This window comes from Podarcis muralis, chromosome 8 (assembly GCF_964188315.1).
Source record: "Podarcis muralis chromosome 8, rPodMur119.hap1.1, whole genome shotgun sequence".
Lineage (NCBI taxonomy): Eukaryota > Metazoa > Chordata > Lepidosauria > Squamata > Lacertidae > Podarcis > Podarcis muralis.
The window spans coordinates 51,130,741-51,156,240 of NC_135662.1; the positions used below are offsets into that span (position 1 = coordinate 51,130,741).

The 25,500-nt window shown below is 39.9% G+C and overlaps 1 protein-coding gene and 1 long non-coding RNA gene across 6 annotated transcripts in view; one reads left to right on the top strand and one right to left on the bottom strand.

Annotated features, from left to right (window-relative positions):
* CDH7 (cadherin 7) overlaps positions 1–25,500 on the top strand; it is a 111,131-nt gene that overhangs the window by 25,575 nt on the left and 60,056 nt on the right. For all 5 annotated transcript variants that reach the window (XM_028737433.2, XM_028737437.2, XM_028737432.2 and 2 more), the window contains one exon: positions 23,847–24,141. In XM_028737433.2, coding sequence (XP_028593266.2) covers positions 23,847–24,141 — 295 coding nt within the window. The remainder of the gene's footprint in view (positions 1–23,846; positions 24,142–25,500) is intronic.
* Positions 22,061–25,500, bottom strand: part of LOC144328721 (uncharacterized) — a 37,647-nt gene continuing 34,207 nt past the window's right edge. The window contains exon 3 of the long non-coding RNA XR_013393963.1: positions 22,061–22,719. This is a non-coding gene — a long non-coding RNA (uncharacterized LOC144328721). The remainder of the gene's footprint in view (positions 22,720–25,500) is intronic.

Consider the following 25,500-nt stretch of genomic DNA (forward strand, 5'->3'; position numbering starts at 1 on the left):
GCATTATCCAGGAGTTGTGTTGACATGGTGGAACGGGATGTGTAAATGAATTGCAGTAATAAACATAACCATATCTGTGTCGTCAGAAACGTGTACTAGTGCAAGATACTGCAATCAATTTAATGCAGAGCACCTGATCTATACATAACCCCTCCTCCATAAGATGGTGTGGTAATCTGTTGGGGTTCAGTAATGGACTGGATGAGGGCTAAAGAAGCTCACCCACATCAAGATGGAGATGCTGTTGGTGGTGCTTCATATATGAACAGATATTGAATTCAACCTGTTCTGAATGGGGCAATTCTCTTCATGCACAACACAGCTTGGGATACTAGTAGAGTCAGTATTATCAGTTGAAGGCGAACTGGCTTCCATTGTGCAAAGCTATTTTCACCACTAAGGCTGGTGCACCAAATGTGAACTATTGTTGGTAGAGAAAGGCTGACTGTGGCTATTTATACTTGGTTAACTACAGTAGAGTGGAGAAACTTTACTTCAGAATACTCATTTATGCCCAAGTGCTTTTATTTAGGGCATTTAGCTCTCTTAACACCAGCAAGACTAATTAGGATAAAATCCTCTGCATATTGACCTGAAAGTAAGCTCTGTTTATCTTGGCGGAACTTACTTCCAAGTAACTGTGGCTAGGATTGGACTGCATGCTGACTTAAATTCAAGTGCTTAAGCAGAAGATTGGGGATTGGGCTAATGGGGCAATAGTCGTCCTGGCAAAGTCCATTGATCGTCCACCCCCCACTGGACCAAAATGCAGCAATAGACAGCGCACTGCCCTTTAGAGATAAATTGGATGAGCAGGTTGCAAAATTAAAGCAGCTGTTCTAAAGAAAGTGAAATACCAAAGTTAGGAAGCTTTCTGCATAAAAATGATGCACATTTAAAGTGAGCTACAATTAGTAACAGAAGGCCAATCAGTGAGACGGTGGTGCTTTAGAAATGGAGAGAGATGAGATGTCATGAGATAGAAAGCTTTAACATGGGTCCATGAAAGGGGGTGACGGAAGACCTGCAAACCTACCATATGCTTTGTGCTTATAATGATTACATTACGATCACATTGCCCACATGGGTAGAAGCGATAGATAGTTCTGCCAGGATGAGACATGCAAATTGGATCAATTAGGATTGGAGAGTGCTTAGACAATCTAGGGGAAATGTTTACATGCTGTGTCAAGTGAAACTTCAGAATGATCAGTCATCAGCACTGGGTGTAAGTGATGCTAGCTTTGGCTCTAATCTATACAAATAGCAGACGCTTTGAGGGAAATTCAGGTTGAAGAAAGATTATGTTTTTTTTAATTTTAAAAATTGCTTTAGAAGCTATAATGACAGCTCCCTTTAGGAGATGGCTGATGATGTACACTGTCCAAAAGTATGGCAGGCACATTAGCAGGAGTCATTTTAATGAAGACAGATTTGGTATAGGTAGGAGAGAAAGGGAAGAGTCTGATTCAGTTTGCAGTTAATGGAATAACTAATGTAAATAGCTGGTTCGCTTACTGTCATCATGATCACAATCCTTCAATTAGATGAGAAAGTCGGCCTCTGGGTGTAGGTGGAGCTCACTGTGCTTAACCAGAGTTCACTTCATTTGCAGGGGAAGACAGCGGGGGTGGGGGGAATAGAGAGCAGAGCTCTAATTTTAATCAATGGTTGGAAGCCTTTGTGTGCGAAAATGATGTATCTTCCATCAAATAAGTTGATCTTGTGTTATAGTGGCTAATCAAGAAAGACTGTGTGCAAATCTTCTTGGTGGCGCATAGACTATATAAGGCTACAAATGTTCCGGCAGACACTGAGCTGTTTCAGGATTTGCTCAGACTGCACAATTTGAATCTTAATGAAGATTCAGCAAACCCACAGGACCAAAATATAACAGCACAAGTCATTTCTGTAATTTCTCACCATTGGGTCGTTAATGGAACATAAATCCACTTTAACACCAGCAATTAACAGTCGTGGCTAACTTACAAGAAACGCCAAGAGTAGGGCATAGCAAGATTCAAATTCATGCCATTTTTACTGATCTAGGAGAGAAGAGCTAATGCACCGCTGTCTCGATTCTAATCCATTAATGTCTTCATTTGCAGTTTAAACGCCACAAGGTGCTTTGTTAAGCGAATAAATTTCACTTACGTGTGTGGGAGTGCGAGGAGATTATGTTTATTTAGTGCTATGCATATTCAGCGGAATAATAGGATTTTTTATAATGCAGTAGAGAAATGTTTCAAAATGTGTACTGGTGTGTGGTTTACACTGAAGTCAAGGCATTTGCTGATTCTTATTTTCCCGGGTTCTCCACTTAAAATTCTACAGTGTTTCTCCCCCCACCCACCCAACCCATAATTTCATGTGGAAGGTCAGGGGCTTAGCCACAACCTCCCCACCTTCCTCTTCAAGAGTTGAACATTTAGTCTTGCTCACGCTCACGGTACCTGGAAGGCCTAGTAACATAGTAATAAAATAGCTAAGAAAATTATTGAATATTGTACAAATTATACAAAACCTTTTTACTTGGAAGGACTTAATTTTAAATGAACTAAACCAGGTGAGAGTTACAGCACACATTGGAATTAATGTAAACTGTGGGTTGGGATCCAGAAGAGGCATATAGGGTGCTACACCAGCAGGCACTGGCATATTGTTACAGTTGGCATCTAGTATGCAGGTGCCATGTGTTATAGTTCCACTAACTTAATCCAGGCAAAACAGAACTCCTCTTGGCAGGTGGGCAATATGACTCGGGACTGGATTTACAGCCAGTTCTGGGAAGGCTTGCAGTCTCACTCAAAGAGCAGGAGTTTAGTTTGGGGGTATTCAACTGGTCCTCCTGTTTTTTGTGCAGGTGCCAATGCGGCAGTTAGAGTGGTGACTGAGAGTGGTCACCGAGACCATATAACACCGGTCCTGAAACACTTACATTGGTTCCCAGTACATTTCTGGGCACAATACAAAGTGTTGGTGCTGACCTTTAAAACCCTAAACGGCTTCGGCCCAGTATACCTGAAGGAGCATCTCCACCCCTATCGCTGAGGTCCAGCACCGAGGGCCTTCTGGTGGTTTCCTCACTGTGAGAAGCAAAGCTACAGGGAACCAGGCAGAGGGCCTTCTTGTTAGTGGCGCCCACCCTGTGGAATGCCCTCCCATCAGGTGTCAAGGAAATAAACAACTATCTGACTTTTAGAAGACATCTGAAGGCAGCCCTGTTTAGGGAAGTTTTTAATGTTTTATTGTGTTTTTAATAGTCTATTGGGAGCTGCCCAGAGTGGCTGTGAAAATCCAGCCAGATGGGCGGGGTATAAATACTAAATTTTTATTTTATTTTATTTTAGTAGCTAAGGGTGCAAGTTTTGAGCTTCCCTGACAAAAGCCAGACCTTCCTATGGCCATTACTGCTTGAGTGACCTCCCAAATTAGACTACTGTAACAAGCTCTACATGGGACTGCCCTTGAAAAGTGCTTGGGGACTTTAATTATGCTGCACACTGATTCTGATAGGAGCTAGGTAATCAGATTTTATCATGTTGCTTCTACATGATTTGCACTGGCTGAAAATTACTATCAGGGATAAATTTAAACTGTGGGTGTTAACCTTTGTTAACCTTTGTTAACTGTGTTAACTGTGGGTGTTAACCTTTGGAACCACATATCATTTGTGCTCCACTCATCATCTGCTGCCCTCAAACTTGGGACATGAGACTGATGTCTACTGGGGTTAGGACCTTTTCAGTTGTGGCACCTATTTTTGGAATGCCTTGCTGAGCAAGTTCTGTTAAGCCCCATTGCTGTATTGCCTCAGGAAATTGGTGAATATCTGGCTTTAAAAAAGGTACAGAAATTGTGTAATCTTTGCTGGCTCAGTTCAATTATTTTTGTGCTTCTGTGATTTGTTAAACATGTTGGACAAGGATAATGTATTAATTTAAATGCGTATTGGGGTTTTAAAGGATTATGTCTTTTATTCTGTTTTTATTACTTTTTGTTATCTCCTGTTGGGGAAATAGTTGGCATAGAAAATTTAAAAATAATATAAAGAATCCTAATGAAGGGCAAGGGCTTAGAAACTGATCTGAAGACATACTCGACTTCTACTTTGTTGTAGTTAAGCAAGGTTTGCCCTGACTTCAATAATGGAAGAAAAGTGGTAAATTAATATGAGAAAATTAGTAAATAAGTCTAATGTACAGGGAAAATTCAAGAAAGATGGTTGAATAAGGCTTACTCTTGAAGTTCTCTGTTGCCTGATTATAGCAGTCAGCTGTTGCCACACACTGAACTGATAAAAGGTTTGTCAGATGTTTTATGGTGGCTGCTTTTTTACAGTGGTTTTGTGTAATGGGACTCTCATCCCATTCAATACGCAGGGGCTGGCCGAAATCAAAACAAGAGAGGAGATGCACACAGAGCCAGGACGGTGTGCATACTATAAGCTTGTCATGAAACTGTTGCAGAACCTGGTATTGCTGGATTCAGCATCATGCACCCCCCAAAAAAGAAAAGGTCCCAACAAGTCTTAGAGGTGGAGGAAAAGGTCTTCTGGGTGTTGAAGAGGAAGAACATGAATGAGTGACATGTACAGCTCCATGTCATTCATCGTGGCTAACAGATGACAAATTAATTTTGCAAAATAAGTAGAGGTGTGCAAATGTGCCTGGTTTCTGAGTTCTTTTGTGTGCAGTATTTTGATTTTATTATTTAGCCAGTACATACAAAAATTCGCATCTGCACCACAAAAACTTTGCAAAGGCTTTCCATCCCACAAATATGTAGACCTGGGAGTTTTAAGCTACATGATTTTTCTCACATCCAACCCACCCATGGTAAGTGCTTAAGTATCCACAAAAATACCAGTGCCACAGGTTGGGAACGAGAGCTGTAATAGAATAGTTGTTGTTATTATTATTAATTAGCAATTAACCTGCACATTCCTCCTCCACTTTCCTCCACACTCTTGCTCATTACAACACTCAGAGCATTGCATGCACTCTCACCCTCCCATCCATTTGAGCATCTTCTTAAGGACCCATTCTCCACACTGAATTGTGAGTCAAGTGTGTGTTTAAGGATCATTTCTGAGAAGAGATGCTTTTATTAAATGTGTGTCTTGTATGACATAGATGTGAATAACCTCACTCCCAGTATACCAAGCTATGAATTTGCTGCTAAGGCAAAGGGGTTTAGGAGGGGAGTAGGCTGTAGTCTATTAATTTTAAAAGGGTCTATGGAGTGCTTAAAACACTCCTACACACACACACACACACACACAAATGCAAAAGTATGACCCAATCACGGAAGTAGAAAGGATCTGGAATGGAAGAAGGTAAAGCTCTGAATTGTTCTTTGACAGCCTTCAAACATTCAACAATCCTGAACTTTTGTCTATTATGTATGTGAGGTTGCTGCTTGCAAGGGAACAGGCAAATAAATCTGGCATATAAAAAGTCCATCTAACTAGTCCATCTAACACTCATCATTGTGTACACTGAATGATAGCAGCTCTGCACAGTTTTGTGGGGTGGTCTTCGCCAACCCCATCTGGCGATGCCAGGGTTTGAATGAACCTGGGACCTGTATGAATAACACCTGATCCATCACTGAGCTATATAGTCTTTCCTAAGTCCCACTGGTCTGTGACACAAAGCCGAGAAAGACACAAGTCAACCCTATCCTCTGCAGATTTATTTAGATGTAAGTCCCATAAATCATAGTGGTGGAGTCATGGAGCATCCCAGCACTAGCATCACTGCAGCCTGCCTGGCTGGGGCAGGATAGTGGCGAGTTCAGGAGTAACAGTGGCAGCAGCAGAGGCAAGCTGATACTTCTGCCAGTAGGTAGGCTGTGGCGATGCAAGGTTGACCCCATGGCTCTGTCCCATTACATAGGCCTCTACTGATGCTCCTAGTGGCCATAAATTCAGTGGAGTTTACTCTCATGCACATTGTACATATGATTGCAGCCTTAAGTGTTTAGTTAAGGGCTGTTCTTTACACACACATACTTAGGAGTAAGTTGATTGAACTTTGTGGGATTTACTTCTGAGTAAACATGTATTAAACTGAATTACAAGCAAGTCTCAGTGATGTGAATTTGACTGAGGCAGCAATCCGAAACTCACTTACCCTGGTATAAGCCTCATTGAATTCAATGGAACTTACTTTTGAGTAAGTATAACACACATAAGAGTGTGTTATAAAGATGCAATCCCAAACTGCTGAATTTAATGGCAGAACTCTCCTAAATTTTAATAAAACCTACAGCTTTTTGCTAAGCATGTTTATTCAGTAGTGACATTCATTGAGTTTAGTGAGACTTTCTTGTTCAAATTTAGGCAGCCATCACATTCTCTGCATTATACCCTATGCATTTTGATCAATATGTTGTCCCCTGTAGTAATTATGCTTACCTGTCATTTTATGTCCAGATTTTTCTTTTCTACCAATCAGAACAAAATGGTTTGGTATAAAATAAATAAAACAAATATGCAAGTGCTGGAAGCAAAATAATTCATGGAAGTTAATTTTTGGAACTATATTAATAATTTCCCTAATTCACAGAATTCATTAGAATTATATAATTAGAGAAGTTAATTTCAGAGTCTGGTCATATTTAAGGAAGAATTTGAGAACCATCCCCTCTTCTAAAAAAAGAACAATGAGATTTTGGGGGGAAATCTGTTTCTTGACAGTAACTATAAAACTTAAAATAGATGGTGTGATGAGATCTGCCACAGTAGAATTATGCATCTTTATTACACATAATGGAAAGGTAGTTAATTATCAGCTATATTCAGAGAAAAATAATTTATTAATGATTTCCTTCTTATTAATAAGTTATCTTGCTCAACTGCATAGTTGATAAAATTCATGAAGTTGGACAGACTAATAAGTTGTTTTGGGTGGAAGTCCAAGGTCCCGTTGAAGATGTCCCAGGGCCAAAGGACAGATTGGATCACCCTAAGATGTCAAGAGAGACAGTTCTGACATTATGTTAGGCCTACCTCTCTGACATCACTGGCTCCTCAAAAGTCCTGGCCCAACTGATATTGGAGCTCTAATGCCAGAAGTGGTGGGAAGTGGCTAGTTTCCTGTCACCCTGATGTTTATGTGGTTGCCGTCACCTTAGTCCAATTTTTGCAGAGCAACTGAAGCAGTTAAGACTGCAATCTTAAACAAGCTTATATGGGAGTTAGCCTTCCTGAACACATTGTAAGTGGGGCTTACATCCAAGAGAAAAGGTATAGGATAACATCCTAGACAGTAGCCTGTCCAGCCTTTTGTTATAGCTCCCTGAGGAGTGAAGACATCCTGGTCATCAACTTGTGTTATTTAAGGCCTACTTTAGGAAATACAGAAAAAGGATAGGACAGGGCTGCCATGACTTGTGTCCTTCCATCAGGCTTGAACCCTGGATTGCAGACTCTGGATTCCTCCAGAGGATGACTAGGGTTGGGAAAGGAAGGCTTGAACAAAGGGAAGCCCTTCCTTCATCTCATCTGGCCTCTAGTGTGGAGAGAGGACTTCCAGCTCCCTTTCCTTCTGGGCTGACCATTGGATTTTGCTAGCTAGGGATGATGGGAGCTGTATTCCAAAAACAGCTAGAGACCCAAGTTTGGGAAACACTGGTGTAGAACCTCAGCTTGGGTTGGCAGAATATGATTTAGGAGTGGCTGGGGGCAGTGGGCCTGGTGTTCTCTCTCAGGACCAGGCACTCCCTCGGGAGAAGGGAACAGAAGCAGGCACCTAGACACAGCTTGCACCCTAGCTGCTTATGCAGAAATAAAGACTCTCATGGGTAGGTATGGAATACTTGTTGCAACAACTTCTCCTGTGCTGTCTGGAACTTCTTGTAACTGACTCCAAACCCACGCACCTTGGACATGCTTCCTAGACCTGACCCATCCCAGCCAACTTTGTACTTTGTAAGAGCTTTGGGACTTGAAGCACTGTTTTCCTACTGCTGAGTAAGGATCCTTTGTTTACTTACAAGTAAGAGCATCTGTTGCTGGCAAATCCTACCACCAGCACTTTCCTCACACGCTGTTCTTGCAGGAGTAGTAGGGGGTTGCAGGAGCAGATACTGAAGAGGAAAGGGTTCCTGCAGTCTTGTGCAGAAGGGGAAACTTTGCCTGACACATACTACACTTACTGAAATTCCCACTTCAACACAACTATTAAAGGTGCAGGAGGACTGTCTTCTTTTGAATCTCGCCACCCTATTACGAGGTGTGAAGTTAGTGTCATCAGGTGCCTAGAATTTGCCCTGGGGGTGCCAGTTGCTGAACCTTAACAAGCTAAGCTCCTTATGCTATCTATATGGTTTGAATGTTTTTCTCCCACTGACATTTTTTCTAAATCTACCTATTATCCAGTAGTTTTCCTCTCTCTCATTCATCCCAGCATCTTTTCAAATCACCAATTCTTGTCTTCTGCTTCACAAGTTGTTCCTGGCCAACCCTCCTCTGTTGAAGGTGGCACAGTTAGACATATTATCTGAGGGATGGGAGTCCTGCAGCTATCCAGATGTTACTGGACTTCAAATCAGCTAGGGCTGATGGGAGTTGGAGGCCCATAGCATGTGGATGGTCATAGTTTCTGCATCTCTGCTGCCTCTTTGGATCTCCTTTTGGGAGTAACTGGTTTGTTTCAACATTTATTTTTGGTTTATATTGAGTAGTTTAAAAGTAGCAAAGGGGTAGCAGCTAGAGGACATGGAGAAATGAGTGGCCTTAATCATGTTTTGATTCAGCAGCTTTGCACATTTTATTTAAATATGGTTTGACTATTTTTATAGAATTAAAGGTTAGAATGTGATTCTAATTTATTGCAGCTTTACTGTATCGTAAATCATTCATCATTAAAATGTGCCGATTATGCATGGCGTTGTAGTCCAGTGCTTTATGGGCTTCCTCAGAGTCAATTAGTCACAGTAATTACTTCAGATGCTTCACATTCACAGACTTTACCATTTTCACCCGTCCTATAAAGTTGATAGGTTTCTAGCAAATGTGCAACATTACATTACTAAAAGGTCATATGTGGTTTGTTTGTTTGTTTGCTTGCTTGCTTGCTTGACCACTGAGCAATTTTCAGTAAATGGATCTGTTTCCCCCTCATTCTCTTTTTAAAAATAGCCCCTGGAAACCTATTTCTCTGTATTAATGCATTTTGGAAACAGGTTCCTGTAAGAAAATCACTATGAACCAAATAGTTCTGCAAGCTATTTTGGATGGCTTTATGTTGCAATGGAATAATCCTACTAAACTATACACCAGTAATTTGACAAAAGAAATTCATAGGTTATGTAATGCTAATAGTTCAATACCTACAGATGTTGGCATGCAGTATATATTAGTTACTTTGAAACAGTTTGAGGAACAAAGAATCTCATGCTGAAATTGGGGGGGGGGGGAAATTGGGTAATATTATGCAGAGTATTCTATGACAAGCTGTAACATAATGCCACACTGATGGTTGCTAAGGTCATTAGAGATGTTTCTGTGTCTTGTATTGCTGCCCCCATAGAGTCTCTTTATGATTTGTTTGCTCATTTAAATCCTAGTTTTATTATGGGCTACTTCACCAATAAAGAACAGTCAGTGCACCCTGTCAGCACCTCTACAGGTGGTCTGAAGTGTATGGGAAGTTCTTCAGCTCCTTAAGCGTCCTCATTAATTTTGATGGAGACAGCAGCTCTGCAAGTTCAAAAGCTCTACATGCAAAAGTTACACTTTCCACTGAAGTGAATGGAAAAGAATTGAGAGGGGATTCCAGATCACAACAAAGAGGATCTATAAGATTCATGGTTCCAGCACCATGTCATAATTTTTAAACATTGCACCAGTATCATTTATCCAATGAGCAACACTGATAGACCTGAATTTATATTCCAGCATTGCTATGGACCTGCTAAAGGACAGTGCATATGTTGTAACTACCACATGAATGTTGCTATAAAAGTTCATGTGCAAGTGCAGATCAGGGGTATTGGAAACAGTTCTCACATATTTTAGGAAAGAGATTTGTACTGGTGAATATAATTTCCGTAAGAGGAAAAGAGCAGTTGTGGGGTAGCCAAGAATAGTGAAGAAGAAAAGAAGATCACATTGTTATCAGTAATCAGACATGATCCAGGAACAGTTCTGTAGAATTCCCAACCAATCAGCATCACGTGCTAAAAAACTATCAGTGTCTTTGAGACACCTTGAATAAAAGAGAAAGGTGAAAACATCCTTTGGTTAGCTGAGTAAGTGAATGCCGTTTCCTGCATCTAAAAGATCTGAACTTTCAGTGTTGACAATTTGAAGAATCATCAGACTTAATATGGTTGAGCTCTGGATCCTCATGGTCTGAGCTCCTTGCTGTTATTCATTTGGCCTGCATCTCTTTGTGAACATGATGGTGGTATCAACAATGGCATTTAAATTTGCTATATAACCTGTTATAGCGCTTGAGTGAACTCATCAGGATAAGTACGCCCTTCCCCTTCTGTGTTCGGTTAACACTGAATACCTGGAAAAACAGTCTGTAAGCTGGATCTCCCCATTCACAAAACAACTTTATTGTTGTGTAGAAAAAGCATTAATGGCAATATACACATGGCAGTCTCAAACCATTCTGCATTAATTGTTTTGTGTTGTCATGTGTGTTCTTATTAAAACTTATTTCATTACTGAAATGGTGACTAATATTTGCAGTAGCTACTTGGATGGAATTGAACTTTGCAGAGCAATTTTAATGTTCAAATGAATTGAGAAATAAATGCAAGAGTGCATAGGTCAATTTGAACAAAAGGGATAAAGCAGCTAGTTCATTATTATTTGAAAATAATTTGCTTAGTTCAACTTGCAGCAGTGTGTGTGTGACTGTTGGGGGAAAAGACTTGTGGCTGAAGAATTGCATATAGTTTTATGACAAAAGTTGGCGGTTTGTTCTGTTTAAATCAACATAAATTGACCCCACAATTGCCTCTCAGAATGTATCATTTCATTATCTATTGCAGTCCAGTTCCAATAACATCTATGCAGGTTTTGCAATTAATTTCACCCCTTTTTGACGGTGCTGAAATGTGAAATTGTTTCTTCCCCAAATTAAATCTTAGATTGAATATTTAAGATAATGACATCACTGATTAGTTACCTCTTAATGCCTTTTTAATCCTCCTGATGTATTCCTTGCTAGGGTGCTAAAAGAATAGATTGCTTCGTTTAGTCAGTGCAGGCTTAAAAGTGTCATGGGGATACTCATCTACATTAATGAGCCTGGGAATGTGAGCATTTAAATGTGAGCAACAAAGACTGCAACTTTATCTATAGAATATCAGATGATGAACAAATGTTGTACATCACCCTGCTGATTTTTACCACCCAGACTTGCTGAGTGGCATTTAAAATTTGATATTGACAAATGGCCATTTTGTTGAGAGGCGTGCAGTGATTATAACTTCTCGCACCTCCATGGCACACTAGCTTTCCACTGATTCTGCTCCACCTGTAACAGCTGCTGCCCTGTGCTTTTTCTGTGGCTGAACTCCTCTTAATGGACTGGCTTCATATTTCTGCATTGCCAGAGGGCTTTCAGTGCTGCTATTAAAATTGAGAAGGAGGAATAGAGTAGTTTACTGCAATAGCTACACAGATGGAAAACTGAGAAGGACTAGCAAAGAAATACATGTTTATGTATATGTGTGACAGTGACAGTACTTGAGATTGAATTTATATGACCCAGCTGGTGCTCCCTCTCCCCCTCTCTCACACACCTCAGTATTTTCCATCAGATAGTCAACCCAATAGCCACTTCATTACATTATTTTATGTTCCCACAGAAAGCTACCATCTGCATTTGATCCTTCATGTTGAAGCCTTGAAAGTGTCCATGACATGCAAATTGTAACAGGGGTGTATTTTAGATTTTTTATCTCACCCTGTAGGCTGGCTAGGATTTAATAAGGACTGTGTCTGTGATTGTTTCACAACATAGTTTTGCATATTGTCTTACAAGTGTTCAAAGACATTTAGAAATACGACATATCTAGCAGCACAGACACAGCCATTAGATATGAGCTGTGAGACATTATTTCCCTAAGATGTCTAATGTTTGATATAATAGACATATGATTATATTTTTGAATCCCCTGTAAACTAAGGCTCTAAGGAATAGAGAGCAGACTTCAGATGTGTGGGACCTTTATTATTATTATTATTATTATTATTATTATTATTATTATTATTATTATACTAGGAGGTCCACCAAAATAAAGAGTTCAGGAAGGACATGCATTAACATTAAGGAACAAGATGCCTCTGAAGACCTGGTCAACCCAGGAATATGTTTATTTTCTGTAATCAAATGGAAAGTCCTTTGATTCTTAGTTTCAGCATCCTAGTTTAGAGGACAAGAAACTTCTGTTGTATTAAAAAAGTGTTGAAAACAGTTGCTGAATAATGACAGTTCACCCAGTGATCTCTAGCCCAACTAATCTTCTGCCTGTTCCTGATGTACTTTTCTATTCCAGGAGACATTTTAATGAAGATCTCTGTTTTTGTAATTGATTTTAATAAATATAAGCCTTTGTTGGGTTTGAGAATTAATTTTAATTTATTTTATCCATTGCATGCTTTTTGAAATTTGTATGTACGCTTCTTAGACATTCCAGTGATTAAGCAGTCTATAAATAGCTCAGATAAATAAATAATGCATATTTACAGCAATGATGAGAGCACTTAAAGTATCTCTATGTGGTTGTCATTGCCATGTCATTTTATTCTATTTGTTTTATTCATAGTGTTTTTCTGTCATCCAATAACAAAGCAGAAATTAAAGCTGTAAGATATAAAATAAACCATAAGCATGGCAATAGAATAAGACCAGCAACAAAGAAAGTCAATATAAAGGCTGTAAGTGGCACTAAAAGAATTAAAGATAAAAAAGCCAGGGAAAATAAAAACAACTCTCACCTAGTGCTGAAAAATAATCACTAGGTGGACCACAGCAAACAGCAAGCCAAATAAAGTTTTTACAGAACCTGAGCTGCAGTGAAATGGAAATGGTGCTGCATGTGGCTGATATGGGGTAGAGTATAAAACAATGTCTTTTTATATTCCTCATCTCCAGTAACAAAGATGTGTATCAATGAACATCCACAGACTGTGAATTTGTTCCTTTGGGGAGGACTGTAACCTTGCCCAGCAAACACTGGTAAACTAGACAGATGAGCCAACCAAAATAAGGACCACTGTCTTATCTGGATAGAGGTTCAGTTTATTGATCTACATCCAGTACCGTACTGCATCCAGGCACTATTCTAGCATCATCACCACCTCAAATGAGAAAAAGTGTCATGTGTAATCTGCATATTGATGACACTTCAGCCCAAACCAGTAAGTGAGCTCACTCAGTGGTTTAATGAAAGTGTTTAAAAACCGGGGGGAACAAACATCCTTCAGGACAATGGCATAGATGCAAGGGAGTGAAGCAGCAGTTATGTAGAACCACCTGATGAAATTGCGTGTAGCGCAGAAGTTTCTGATGTCACCCTCCCCTTTCACTGAGAAGGAATAGTCCCACAAATGTAGGGGGACATTCAGTCCAAAATTAGTTAAAACAATCTGAAACTGCACAGAAGTTAAAATTTCAGAAAGCTGGGTCATAGAGTGGAATGCGTACTTAACAGAGTTTAACCTTGGGCTTGGAATCCATACCTTTAATATGATATGATTTGAGAACTTCTACTGCCTCTGCTTCCTCAGTAACAGAGGCCCTACACAAATTATAAAGTTGTTGGGAGTGTCTTCCTTAAAAGAAATAGAAAGAGCCTATTAACTGTGTTTCAAACTGAAATCCTTTTCATCTACCCTTTCCAACATTGCATAGTTATGCTTCACCAAGCTCTTCCACCAAAACGATCGCACAGTCTTGAGAAATGGAATGAAGTGAAGTGAGTGGTCTTCATGTCCATCCTAAATTTTGCCTCAAGGGACAACGGCTTTATTTCCAGTGAAACATTTTAGCAATTACAGCCACTCTTTTCTGTTTTCATCTCTGTGAACCAGACCCTAAGGGATGCAGAACATACCAGCTCAATGTAGAACGGTCCCTAGGCTGCTTCAAATTACTCAGGAGGCTACGGGGAAACTATAAGTAATTGGGGAAAAAATACAAAGGCTGTTAAAAGCCATATTTCCTTTCAGTCTACTAAGCTCTGAGAGCTGAGAGGGTGGACTTCAGCTTCCAGAAAGACACATTTGTTTGTCTGTTTTGTAAACATATGGCCACTTGATAGAAAATCCCATTTTTAATTATCCTCCTTCTAGACAACATTTTTGATGTAAATTTTATCATGCAATTTTAGCTGAGAATATCCTGAAGCTCAAGCCAGTGTTTAGAAGCAATTATGCATGGAATTCACTCCCTTTATAATATGGGTGAATGGTTGGATACTGTCACGCAAATGGTAAACACTTTCCATTGATGACAATGCGTGCAATTACCACTAATACTACCCCACACCTTACACTATAATATAATGTGTCTGGGATGCATTCCTGTGCTAATATAGGATGGGTTTTGCTCAACAACAGCATTCTTTGGGAACATCTGCATGCTATTTATACCCAATCCAAAAATCAAGAGTCTACCGCAAACCCATTTTCCTTCTCATGTTTATCTTTCATTTTTTACAAAATATTTTCTGTCATTATTAAATGATTCACATTCCTCCCTCTCCAGCCTCCAACAGAGTTGCCATCTTCTTATTCCTTTTATCATCTATACTAATGGTGAAATCATTATCCAAGGATGGATCCTTATGCAGCCAGAATGACTGCATCTTCATACAAGAGGCAGGAAGCAACAGGCTTGGGGAAAGAACTGAACTAGTTCAGTAACCTTGGAATGCTGAATGGCTGTATATTTGCAGGGGGGGGGGCAGAGTCAGATAATCAGGGATGGAAGGAGGGAAAGGAATAGAATATCCTGGAAAATGATGTGGTTAATGGGTCAAGCATTTTTCAGGGATTAAGGCAGGAGTGGCTAAACCAGCCTTTCTCAACCTTGGGCCCCCAGATGTTTTTGGCCTACAACTCCCATCATCCCTGACCACTGGTCCTGTGAGCTAGGGATCATGGGAGTTGTAGGCCAAAAACATCTGGGGACCCAAGGTTGAGAACCACTGGACCATATGGTTTTTGTGGTTTCTTGAGATCTCCCTCCCTAAATTTTTGTGGCTTGTTTAGAAATACAATTTTTAGTTTTAGCTAACAACAGCTGGCTGCTAATACGGATTTTTGTGGCCCTCTAAGGAACATTCAAAATGCTTCTGTTTTAAACTTTTTGAAACAGTAGTGGAGAGTGCCTAGCACTTCATGGGAGTTTTTACAAACCAAAAAAATACTGTGATCTTTAAAAGACATTGTTTATTTCTTTGCCAAGTCATGGTATGAAGCAAAATATATTTTAGCACACAAAGAAGGGAAGGAGGTTGCGTCCCGAGGCCCCCCAAGTCCTTTCCCAGTAAATAACTTCAAATGGACACATAATTTTAGTTTATGTTTTTGGGGAAATTTTAGGCCACAACTTTATTGATTGCAAAAACAAATTGAGCAGTATTGGCCTAGACATTGGTCAGAGACTATAACTGACTCCTGCCTCTCTGGCTGGCAGTCTGAAAGGGTAAAACACCAAACGAGGGAGCAACATCGGTAAAGATCGATTGAAGCTCACCCCGGGGTTCCTGTGGTCCTGGCATGGCCCTAGTCCCTCAAGCGGACTTCAGGTGAGATCCAGGATCCCCAGGTTCCTTTACCGGAATACCCTATTTCTGGAGAGGCAGGTGATGGCCACACTTCCCCTCCCCTCCCCCGCATGTCTATAAACCAATGCATAACCGCCAAACCTTACAAAGTTGTGACGATTGCTAAGGGGGTGGGCAAAAACCACGTGTCTAAAACCAATCTGCCAAATGGAAAAATTCTTACCCAGCCCCTGCTCTAAAGCAGACAACCCAATCCAAAGCAAGGCCAAAGCAGCAACACCAAATTAGGGGGGGAGGGCAGGTGTTCGGCAGCGCGAAGCAAGTGCCCCACCTCCGCCGCGCTGCCGCATTTATAGGTCCCTGGGATCACGCCACTCTCCCCAATTGGCCCAAACAAGCTAAGCGCGATTCCGGGGCTCAACAGACAAGGCTTGGGCCACCCCTAGCAACAACACACCCCGTGGGGGTGGCTTAAGGGGCCCAAGTGCAACCAGAACCCTCGATTTAGGAGGATCCCATCTGCTAAAGTCAAAACATAGAGTCCTAGCACATTTTCCTAGGCGCAAACCCCATTGAGCACAGTGACTTATGTACCTGCTAAGTAAATGTGCATAGAATTGCTTTGTGATGGTAAAATATTGGCAGGAATATTAGATGATTGACTAAATCCAGTATTTCACAGTTATATCCATATAGATCCAGGCTCTTAGAATGCCCTGGAACCTTGGAATTCCATTGCCAATGCTGAGCTAGATGGATCTGTGCTCTTACTCAGTATAAGGAAGCTCTCAGTATACAGTATAAGACAGTATAGTGTCCTGTCCCAATGAACTCTCTTTCTATGTCCTTAGCAACATTCTCAATATCACTGTATAAAGCAATTTAACACAGAGATGCAATAACATATATTATTCAAATGTCTTCTAATTTTTGGAATAGTTTGCAACAAAAGTGATAGCAGCTGTCCCAAAGTTGTTGTTTTTTTTAAAAAAAACAGGTTTTCTGGATAAACAGTTTGCTTCCCAAGAACTCACATTGCTGCTCCCTGGCAAGACAAAGCCCTTAGTTACCCTGACAGTTTGCAACATATTGGTGCCAACATGAGGGACCAGTAACACAGATCTGACATGCGCTGCCTACGCTGAAAACCTCTGGGAACTGATGCAGAATCAGTGTATGGGCTTGTTTGCCCCATCAAGCATTCTGAGGATGTTATCTCAGAGAGTCTTTGCCCGAGATGTCAATTCCTGTCTAAATAGAAAAGAAATTCCAGGGTATTTCCACCAAACAACCTTGCTGACTAACTTGGGTCATACAGAGGTCACTGTTAACATCTCTTGGGATAAGGTTCTCTGTATAGTGAATATCACAAATGATCATGCGAAAGGCAAGTTAACCAAAAGCCTTTGAAAGTGAATTAAAGCCTCTTGATTTACCCCATGAACACAGAAACAGGCCAGATGGTTTGGTACATTATGTATTACATTATCTGCATGGGACATCTGGAACATGGAGACTACTTTAAGTGTTTTTTTTTATTATTATACAAATATGTCTTTATTAATTTAAAATACCATCATACAAATACATTACAAATAATTACAACAACATTTCACACGAAAATGAAAATGAAAAAAGAAAAAACGAAAAATTCTTCAAATCAGTACTTGTTCTTCCCCTTTGTTTCTTTAAAACATTAAACGGTTTTTTGCTATTCATCCCCCTATTGACTTCCTTCCCTCCTGCTTTCAGGCTTCTTAATATCTACTGTTTGTCTCTCTGCAGTTGGTTTTTTTTTTAAATTTGTATATACATCGTGAGATTTATATCAAACCCGCTATAGTCTTCAGGTTTTTATGTTTCCCTTCCATGTAGGTCAAAAATTTATTCCAGTCGTTCACGAACTTTGCTTTCTTTTGGTTCCTAATTCTTTGCATCAATTTTGCTAAACTTACGAAGTCAAATAATTTTATTTGCCACTCTTCAATTGTTGACTACTTTAAGTGTTTTGGCCATGGTGTTTGTAGTGTAGCATTCAGTGGCTTTAAGCCAAGGATAACTGGAGATCTGTAAGTGTCTACTAGGTACCATTTTGTTCAAAGGGTTTTATTTTGTAAATATTAGAATTGTATTATTGGCCACAACAAGTCAATAGCACAGGACAGGGTAGCAATTTTAATGTTGCTAAAAAAACATTCAGGGCAGGAGAAAAGTAAAAATTGGGAATCCTGCTCCTAAAGAGCAGTAGTTCCAGACTTTGAATTTTGGGGTTAGTTGAGCAGGATCTGTGCAGTAGAATGGAAAAGAGGATGTAATAGTTCTCACTGTTCTTCACAATGTATGGGATAGGGTCTGAAGAATCACACCTTTTGTGGAATGCCCTCACCCTAGAAGCATGCCTGGGATCAATGCATGTAGCATTTGGGTGCTAAGTGATGGCATTTTTGCTTGCCCAGACCTTTGGATTTGATAGAGGGATGTGTGGCCTGCCCTGCAGTTTTAAATAGTTTGCCTGGGAATTATTCTGTTGTTGTTTTTTAGTTGTTCTTATTGCTTATTTTTCATGTTGTTTGAGGATTTGGATTGTTTCAACTTATCTCAAAGCTTTTGGTGTTTATAATCACTCTCAGGGCCATTTTTGTGTTTTTTCCATTCTTTTTCTTTTAATTTACATGCTAAGTTATTTCTGCACACTTGTAGATCACTCTTGATTATTTAGAAACCAATCAGAGTAGACTCATCGAAAACCATTGATTTCAGTATCATGCATTTTATGATTATGAGGTTGGGAGTGAGTACATGGAAGCACTGAGCGCCTACCCTGGGATAGATCTGGGCCCCTCTCAGGTGAGAAATGGGAGAGGAGCATTACATAGTTTGGGGGTGGAGGGTGCATTAGTGCTTCAGAGATTTGGAGAATATGTTGCAGTGTCCCTTTGTATGTGGGTTGTAATATTGTTGACTGTGAGTGGCTTATATATGAGAGGTTGATAGAGGCAGTATTTGACGTAATGAATAGTTGCCATGGTTACATGAAATGGATGGTGAATGAGATTGGCTGAGTGGTTGATTGATTGATTGATTGATTGCATGCATGTTGTGTTGTGTTATACATTCAGGTCTCACTTACTGAACACAATGCATTCCCTGTAAATTGTTCGTTAGGTGAGCATTTGCAAAACAAGTCCATAATTTCCATTATTTCTTATGGAAGTAATTCTAAAGTGGAATTTGTCCACTCTCTTCCCCCACTCTCTTCATGGTTTCTTCCTGAAATGACTGCAGCCAATAAGCAAAGGAGAGACAAAGGAAAAATGGATTTGTCTGATCTTTTCTGCTCCTTGATTTGTCTGATCTCACTCTCCCCCCCCCCCCATTTTCTCCGTGGTTTCTGCCCGAAAATGGCTGCCACCAACCAGCAAAGCATAAAAAAAACAAGGAAGTAAGAAAGTTGGCTGTTCAGATGAGTGAATCTGTGGAGCATATAGCAAGGTCTGTGGGTATCAGGACCTGCATGTGATATACTGCCTTATGGTGCTCTCCGATTTTATCTATTTTTATATTGTGCTTATGTATATGGTTATTGTTTACTTATTTTATTATGGAAGTCATTGACATGGCTTTATTGTCCTTTTTGTGTATATATGTGTGTGTGCTTACGTGTTTATCTATTGTAAACCACTTCAATATCCTTCAGATAGTAAGAGGTCTATAAATGGAGGAAAGAATAAGAAGTAAGAATAAACCAAAATAAAAGAATTCCTTCCAGTAGCACCTTAGAGACCAACTAAGTTTGTCATTGGTAGGAGCTTTCGTGTGCATGCACACTTCTTCAGATACCTAGAATAAACCATCTGTCAATTTTATTTGGATTCAAACCAAAATGTTGCAGTGTACATGCACCTCTCTCCAGAGTGCTCTTGTTCAGTTCTCAAAGCAGCCAGGAAGAGAAGTCTTGTAGTGGTTCTTGGGCTTTGAAAGAAATGGGAACCTCTTCCCCTACTTCCCATTGCACTAGATACTGTTAAAAGGTTCAGAATTTGGGCTGCCTGCCAGCTCTGAATCTCAATGTTTTGTTTCTGTGGGCAAGGATGAAAAATGGTATGGGGGACTTTTTTTAAAAAAAAACCCACATTGTGCTCATTCCTCATTTCTCATACTATGGATTCTATGGGTTCACAGCATATCATGAATCCAGGATACTGTGGGTTTGATCCAGACTTGGCTTCCACGGGCAGAGTGGGGAAGGCTCCTCTTTCTGATTCCTCCTTCCTGCAACACCCAGCAATACCTCTCACATTCTTCTAGAGGGTTGGGAGGGTCCTCTAGAAAAGTGTGGGGTTACAGGAGGAGAGGGGAAATCCATTAACTTGATTAAAGGTCATCTGTGCATGAAATGAACCTCTCTGTGGAAGGAAAAGTCTGGATCCAGTCCTAAGTGCACTTAGTTGCTCAAGCAGCTCAACTCCTTCTCTCTTCTCCATTGTCCATTTTTTATACTGACAACTTCTAATATTCCATGGTTCGACTTTCTTCTGCCATAGACTTTCTGTCCGGAGCTGGCAGCATCTCTGTGGTAGAAATTTGTGCTTCATTTTCTTCTTCTAACAGTCCATTTATACCATTCTACCAAGAGCTAAATTGTGACTAAGGAAATTGCTGAGGAAATGTATTTCTGACTCTTTTCAAAATATTTCGGTTATGCATTGTTCCCTTGCTGTGTTCTTTCATTTCCCTCATGTTGGCACTAAAATACTCATAACAATGTTCACAAAAACTCTTCAGAGTGTTCTTTGCAGCACTGGGAACATCACAAATGTAACAAGCCAACCTATGGTAATTAAAGCTTCCCCCCCACCCTGCCTCAAGGTTTTCTGTGCATAGAATCTGGTTCTTTTTAAAAAAGCAACCTTTATTGAAGAGGTGGGGGAGAGACCAAGAAAGTTCAGTAGTGAAATATGAGATGTGATAGCCCTTAGTGCATCAATGCAAACTGTTATAATATTTTTAGCGCTCAGGGTAGCAGTTATTCAATAATAATAATAATAATAATAATAATAATAATAATAATAATAATAATAATAATAATAATAATTTATCTGTGCCCTGCCCATCTGGCTAGGTTTCCCCAGCCATTCTGGGCAGCTTCCAACAAAGATTAAAAATACATTAAAATGTCGCTATTGTAAGTGCATGGATAGCAAATGCAGTAATTTAAATTATATGGTGGCTGTATATCAGCTAACACATCTGTAAACAGGAATCTCCTTAGTTAGCATGGACCTTTTAAAATCCAGTGTCTAGCCCCCCCCCCCAATCTTCAGTTAACACCAGCCCTGTTACGTTGTTAGACAGTAGTTTTATGTGTGTGTGATTGTAACACTTGTGATATTTCTAATTGGAAAGAGAGAAAGCAATAGACTTGATGGGAGCAATGATAGTATAGTGCAAGGAAAGGAGTGTGCCATGAATCTACTGGGGTTGAGAATATTCAGTGGGACGCATGGAGAAACCCCCTTCAGAGCTTCTTCCTTAACATACAGGGTCTGAAACAAGTCAGTGGGCTGATGTACATTGCTTGCTTGTGAGCACTAATCAGAGCATAAACAGAGAGGGTAGCACTGTTTCCAGAGATCTTGGATATGCTGAAACAGCACATTTGCTTTCCTATGAATGTCCTTGAATTTGCCCTGTCCTGACCACAGTTGGGCACCCTGTGAGGTATGCCTGAGTGTTTCAGGTTGATATTTGAGAAGGGGTCAGGCTGGAATTGCAGGACCTTGGACAGCTCCAAGCATAGAACTTGATGGAGAATCTCAAAAGGGTAGTCCTTTGACCTAGAGCATTGTCTTCTGTTATCTCTTAGTCTGTATTCATGAGTGTGGAGGCCATAGTGTAAAGGAGTCTCATTCCTCAGAGTAATCTGGCTCAGAGGGTATTATATCTGAGTGTCCGACTTGTGGGATTTGGCTCAAAGGGACTGCTGGTCTTTCTGATCCAACTGGTGGCAGTGCCTTGCTATGACTTATCTGCAAAACATTTTGAGGACAAAATTGCTACCATCCGCCAGAACTTCAACTCCATTAGTACAGCAGATGAATTTCAAAAGGCACCCACAGCACTGTCTATGTCTGCGGTGTTGGATGAGTTTCAGTTAGTAAGGCTTTAGGACATGGACAAGGACATTGGTTCTGTTCGGTTGCACTCTTTACTCTCATGGATGATAAAAACTATCAAGGAAGGGACAGCTCTCTGGGCTAGAAGGTGATTGATGCTTCCTGTCTAGAAACTCCTTAAGATCTGGATCCGGAACATCTAAATACTTATTAACCAGTTGCTAAAGTTTCCTTCTTGGGCAAGGTTCTTGAAGATAGAGTTGTGGGCTAGTTCCAGGCTATCTTGGATGAAAACTGATTTTCTAGATCCACTTCATTCAGGGATTACAACTGGTTTTGCCATAGGAACTGGCTTGGTCCCCCTGTATGATGACCTTTGTCTGGAGAAAGGAACAGGGGCGTGTGTGACTGGCTTTCAATACTATGGTATTGTTCTGGAGTGGCTTCCCATATTGGGAATGAGAAAGCAGTGGCTCCTTTCCTTCTTAGTTGACCATCTTCAGTGGGTGGTGCTTGAGGAATGTTACCCGGCTTCATGGATCCTTCAATGTGGGGTGCCGTAGAGTTCAAGTTTATCTTGTATGGTGTTTAACATGTATTTGAGGCCTTCTCTGTGGCTCCTCATCTATCGAAGACTTTTTCCAAGGAGACATGCCTGGCACCATCACTATCTGCTCTTAGGTGCCAAGCAAAAACATTCATGTTCTCCAAGGCTTTGGGATCTTAATAGCCTACTTATATTTTAGAATGTAATCTGCTTTTTTATTTTAGGATGTTTTAGGCTTGTTATTAGACTTGTTTTCAAATACTTTTTGTAAGTTGCTTTGAGTTCTTTTCTCTGAAAAAACAAAAACAAAATAGAAATATGTATAATACAATACAGTATAACATACGACTGTACGCTATAGTAACCATCCTGTTTATGTGAATGTAGATAATAGATTAACAAGCACATGGGCTATAGCCATAAAGAATGCAGGAGTGCAGTTTATTTCATGTTTGTACCAATCTAGAATTATCGAATTGTGGAAGAAAGCTTCCTAGTTGAACATGATCTCTATTATGTTTATGTTTCACCAAATTTGATTTGTTTTGATTGTGTTAAAACTGAAACAAGCAAAAGAGCTTCTTTAAGACCAGACAGATCAGTTAGGACTCAATCCTATATACACATGCTTTGGAGAAAGTCCTGTCAAGTTCAGTGAGATTGGCTTACTAGGCATGCAGGTAGTATGTGAGAACATACTATTTATGATTATTATTATTCTATTATTTTAGTAGGCAATGAACAAAATACAGCACATTTGCTATCAACAAGTATATTGAAAAGTGTTTCTATCCATACAAATCCATGGTATTACTTTTCTTTATGATTATTTGGATCCAAATATTCAAAAATCTTAAGGTGCAAGCCATGTAAGTCAATATCACAAAGATAAACCTACTAGATCAGTTGGTAGATAAAGAGGTACTTATTCTCAGGGTTGTGGGTTCATGTCCCACATTGGACAAAAGAATTCCTGCATTGCAGGGGGTTGGACTAGATGACCCTCGGGTCCCCCCAACTCTACAATTCTATGATTCCATGAACTTCTAAGTAGTTCTACTGACCCCAGCAGGATTACTCTGGGGTAAATCTACAAGACTGTCAACCTCCTAAGTTCAACCGCTGTATTCAGAGGAAGCTACAGGAATGGGGTGTTCTTGCTTTGAGCTGCCATGAAATGCATTTGAAAATAAGATTGTTTATGGAATGAGATGGGACTGTCTGGCTCACAGGAGCCAGCTGACAGCTTCCCATCATTTGCTACATGCTGTGCATAATCAACATTTGGCTTAACTTTCCAAGAATGATAAAATTTCATATACTGCTGCATGACATGTGAATTATTATTATTTTTTACATATATTCATACCACCAACTTTCCTGTAAGTTAATCTCATCTCTCATCAATTTTTCACCAGCTTCACTCTGATGTTGATAAAGGAGATGGCTCCATCAAATACATCTTGTCAGGAGAAGGGGCAAGTTCCATTTTCATTATTGATGAGAACACGGGGGATATTCATGCTACAAAGAGGCTTGATCGGGAGGAACAAGCCTACTACACCCTCCGAGCACAAGCACTAGATAGACTGACAAGTAAACCCGTGGAACCAGAGTCAGAATTCGTCATTAAGATTCAGGACATCAATGACAATGAACCTAAATTTCTGGATGGCCCTTACACTGCTGGCGTGCCTGAAATGTCTCCTGTGGGTAAGTACTTACAGTTGAAAATCAATTCTTGTTTTTCTTCCCTTTTCACTATTTGCTTTTTCAATATTTTCTTTCTTCCTATTGTTTATTGCTTTATCACACTACTGTGTTGTCTGTGACATACTTTTCTTGAGTAAAAGCCAAGTTTGAACCCATCCCTGAAATCTGCTAATTCATGACATGCAACACTTAAAGTTTCTAGATGAATATTTCAAGAATAAGGGAGGGAGCGTATCGGTGAAACTATTTTCTGAAACAGATAAAAGGTATCATACATTCAGTTGGCAACCGAAATAATCAGGTGACTGAAGAAACTGAAATATGGTTTTGTAGAACTGGAACAGGTTTCAGTGATTGGGGCTATTTAGTTTAGAAACAATAAACTATGTGAGGGATGGGACAGGATGGACGTGTATGAAATCAAGCATGTTGTGTAGAAAATGCACATTTAAATGTTTTTCTTCCATTTATAACGCTAGAATGAGGAGTCATCCAATCACTGAATGTTGAACTATTTGGAATAAACAAAAGGAAGTGCTGCATGATACAGTGCTCTTAAACTATGGAATTCTCTTTCATAAGAGGTAGTGATGGCCACCGAAGGAAATTAGGCAAATTCAAATTCAGAGAGGATGGGATAGGACTAAACTAGTAGTGATGGCTATATGCCACCTTCAGGATCAGTGGTAGCATTCTTTTGTACAGGACAGCCGTCAGTGGAAAACAACAACAGAAGGAGGCTGTTGCCTTTATGTCTGGGCTATTCACAGGCAACTGGTTGGCCTTTGTGAGAAACTGGATACTGAGCAAGGGAGATATTAGTTCTGAACCATATGTACCATAAGGGACTTTTTTGAAGATTCATTTGAAGTGCTTAAAAACATTAATTTGATGTTGCACCCTAAGTGCTCCTTCAATATCCTCAGCAGGAGAAGTCCCTAGCTACCAATCCATGATTGTCCACACCTCTCTCCTTCCCTTTAAAGAAGCAAATAAAACAGCCCTGTTGAAGTGTAGTAATTCGGTATTGTCACTGATTGCTAAATATTGAAAGAGTTAGTCATGATTAATAACATTGTTGTCAGTCAAGATGAGCTTGGGTTTTTAGGTACTACTTGTGTATTTGGCTATTGTTCCTTCTCAGGAATAGGAAGAAGATATCATCAGTTTCTGATAAGTATTCCATGTTCAGTCTCAACAGACTATTATATGGGTGTTTCATTTTTTCCCTTGTACAGTAACTGGAGTCTATCTTGTCTTTTCTCCAATGAGTTTGATATACACTCTCTCTCACACAGTTCTAAATGTGTTAGTTCTCTCACTGAATTGTGCTGGTTATAGAAACATAATTTCTTTTAC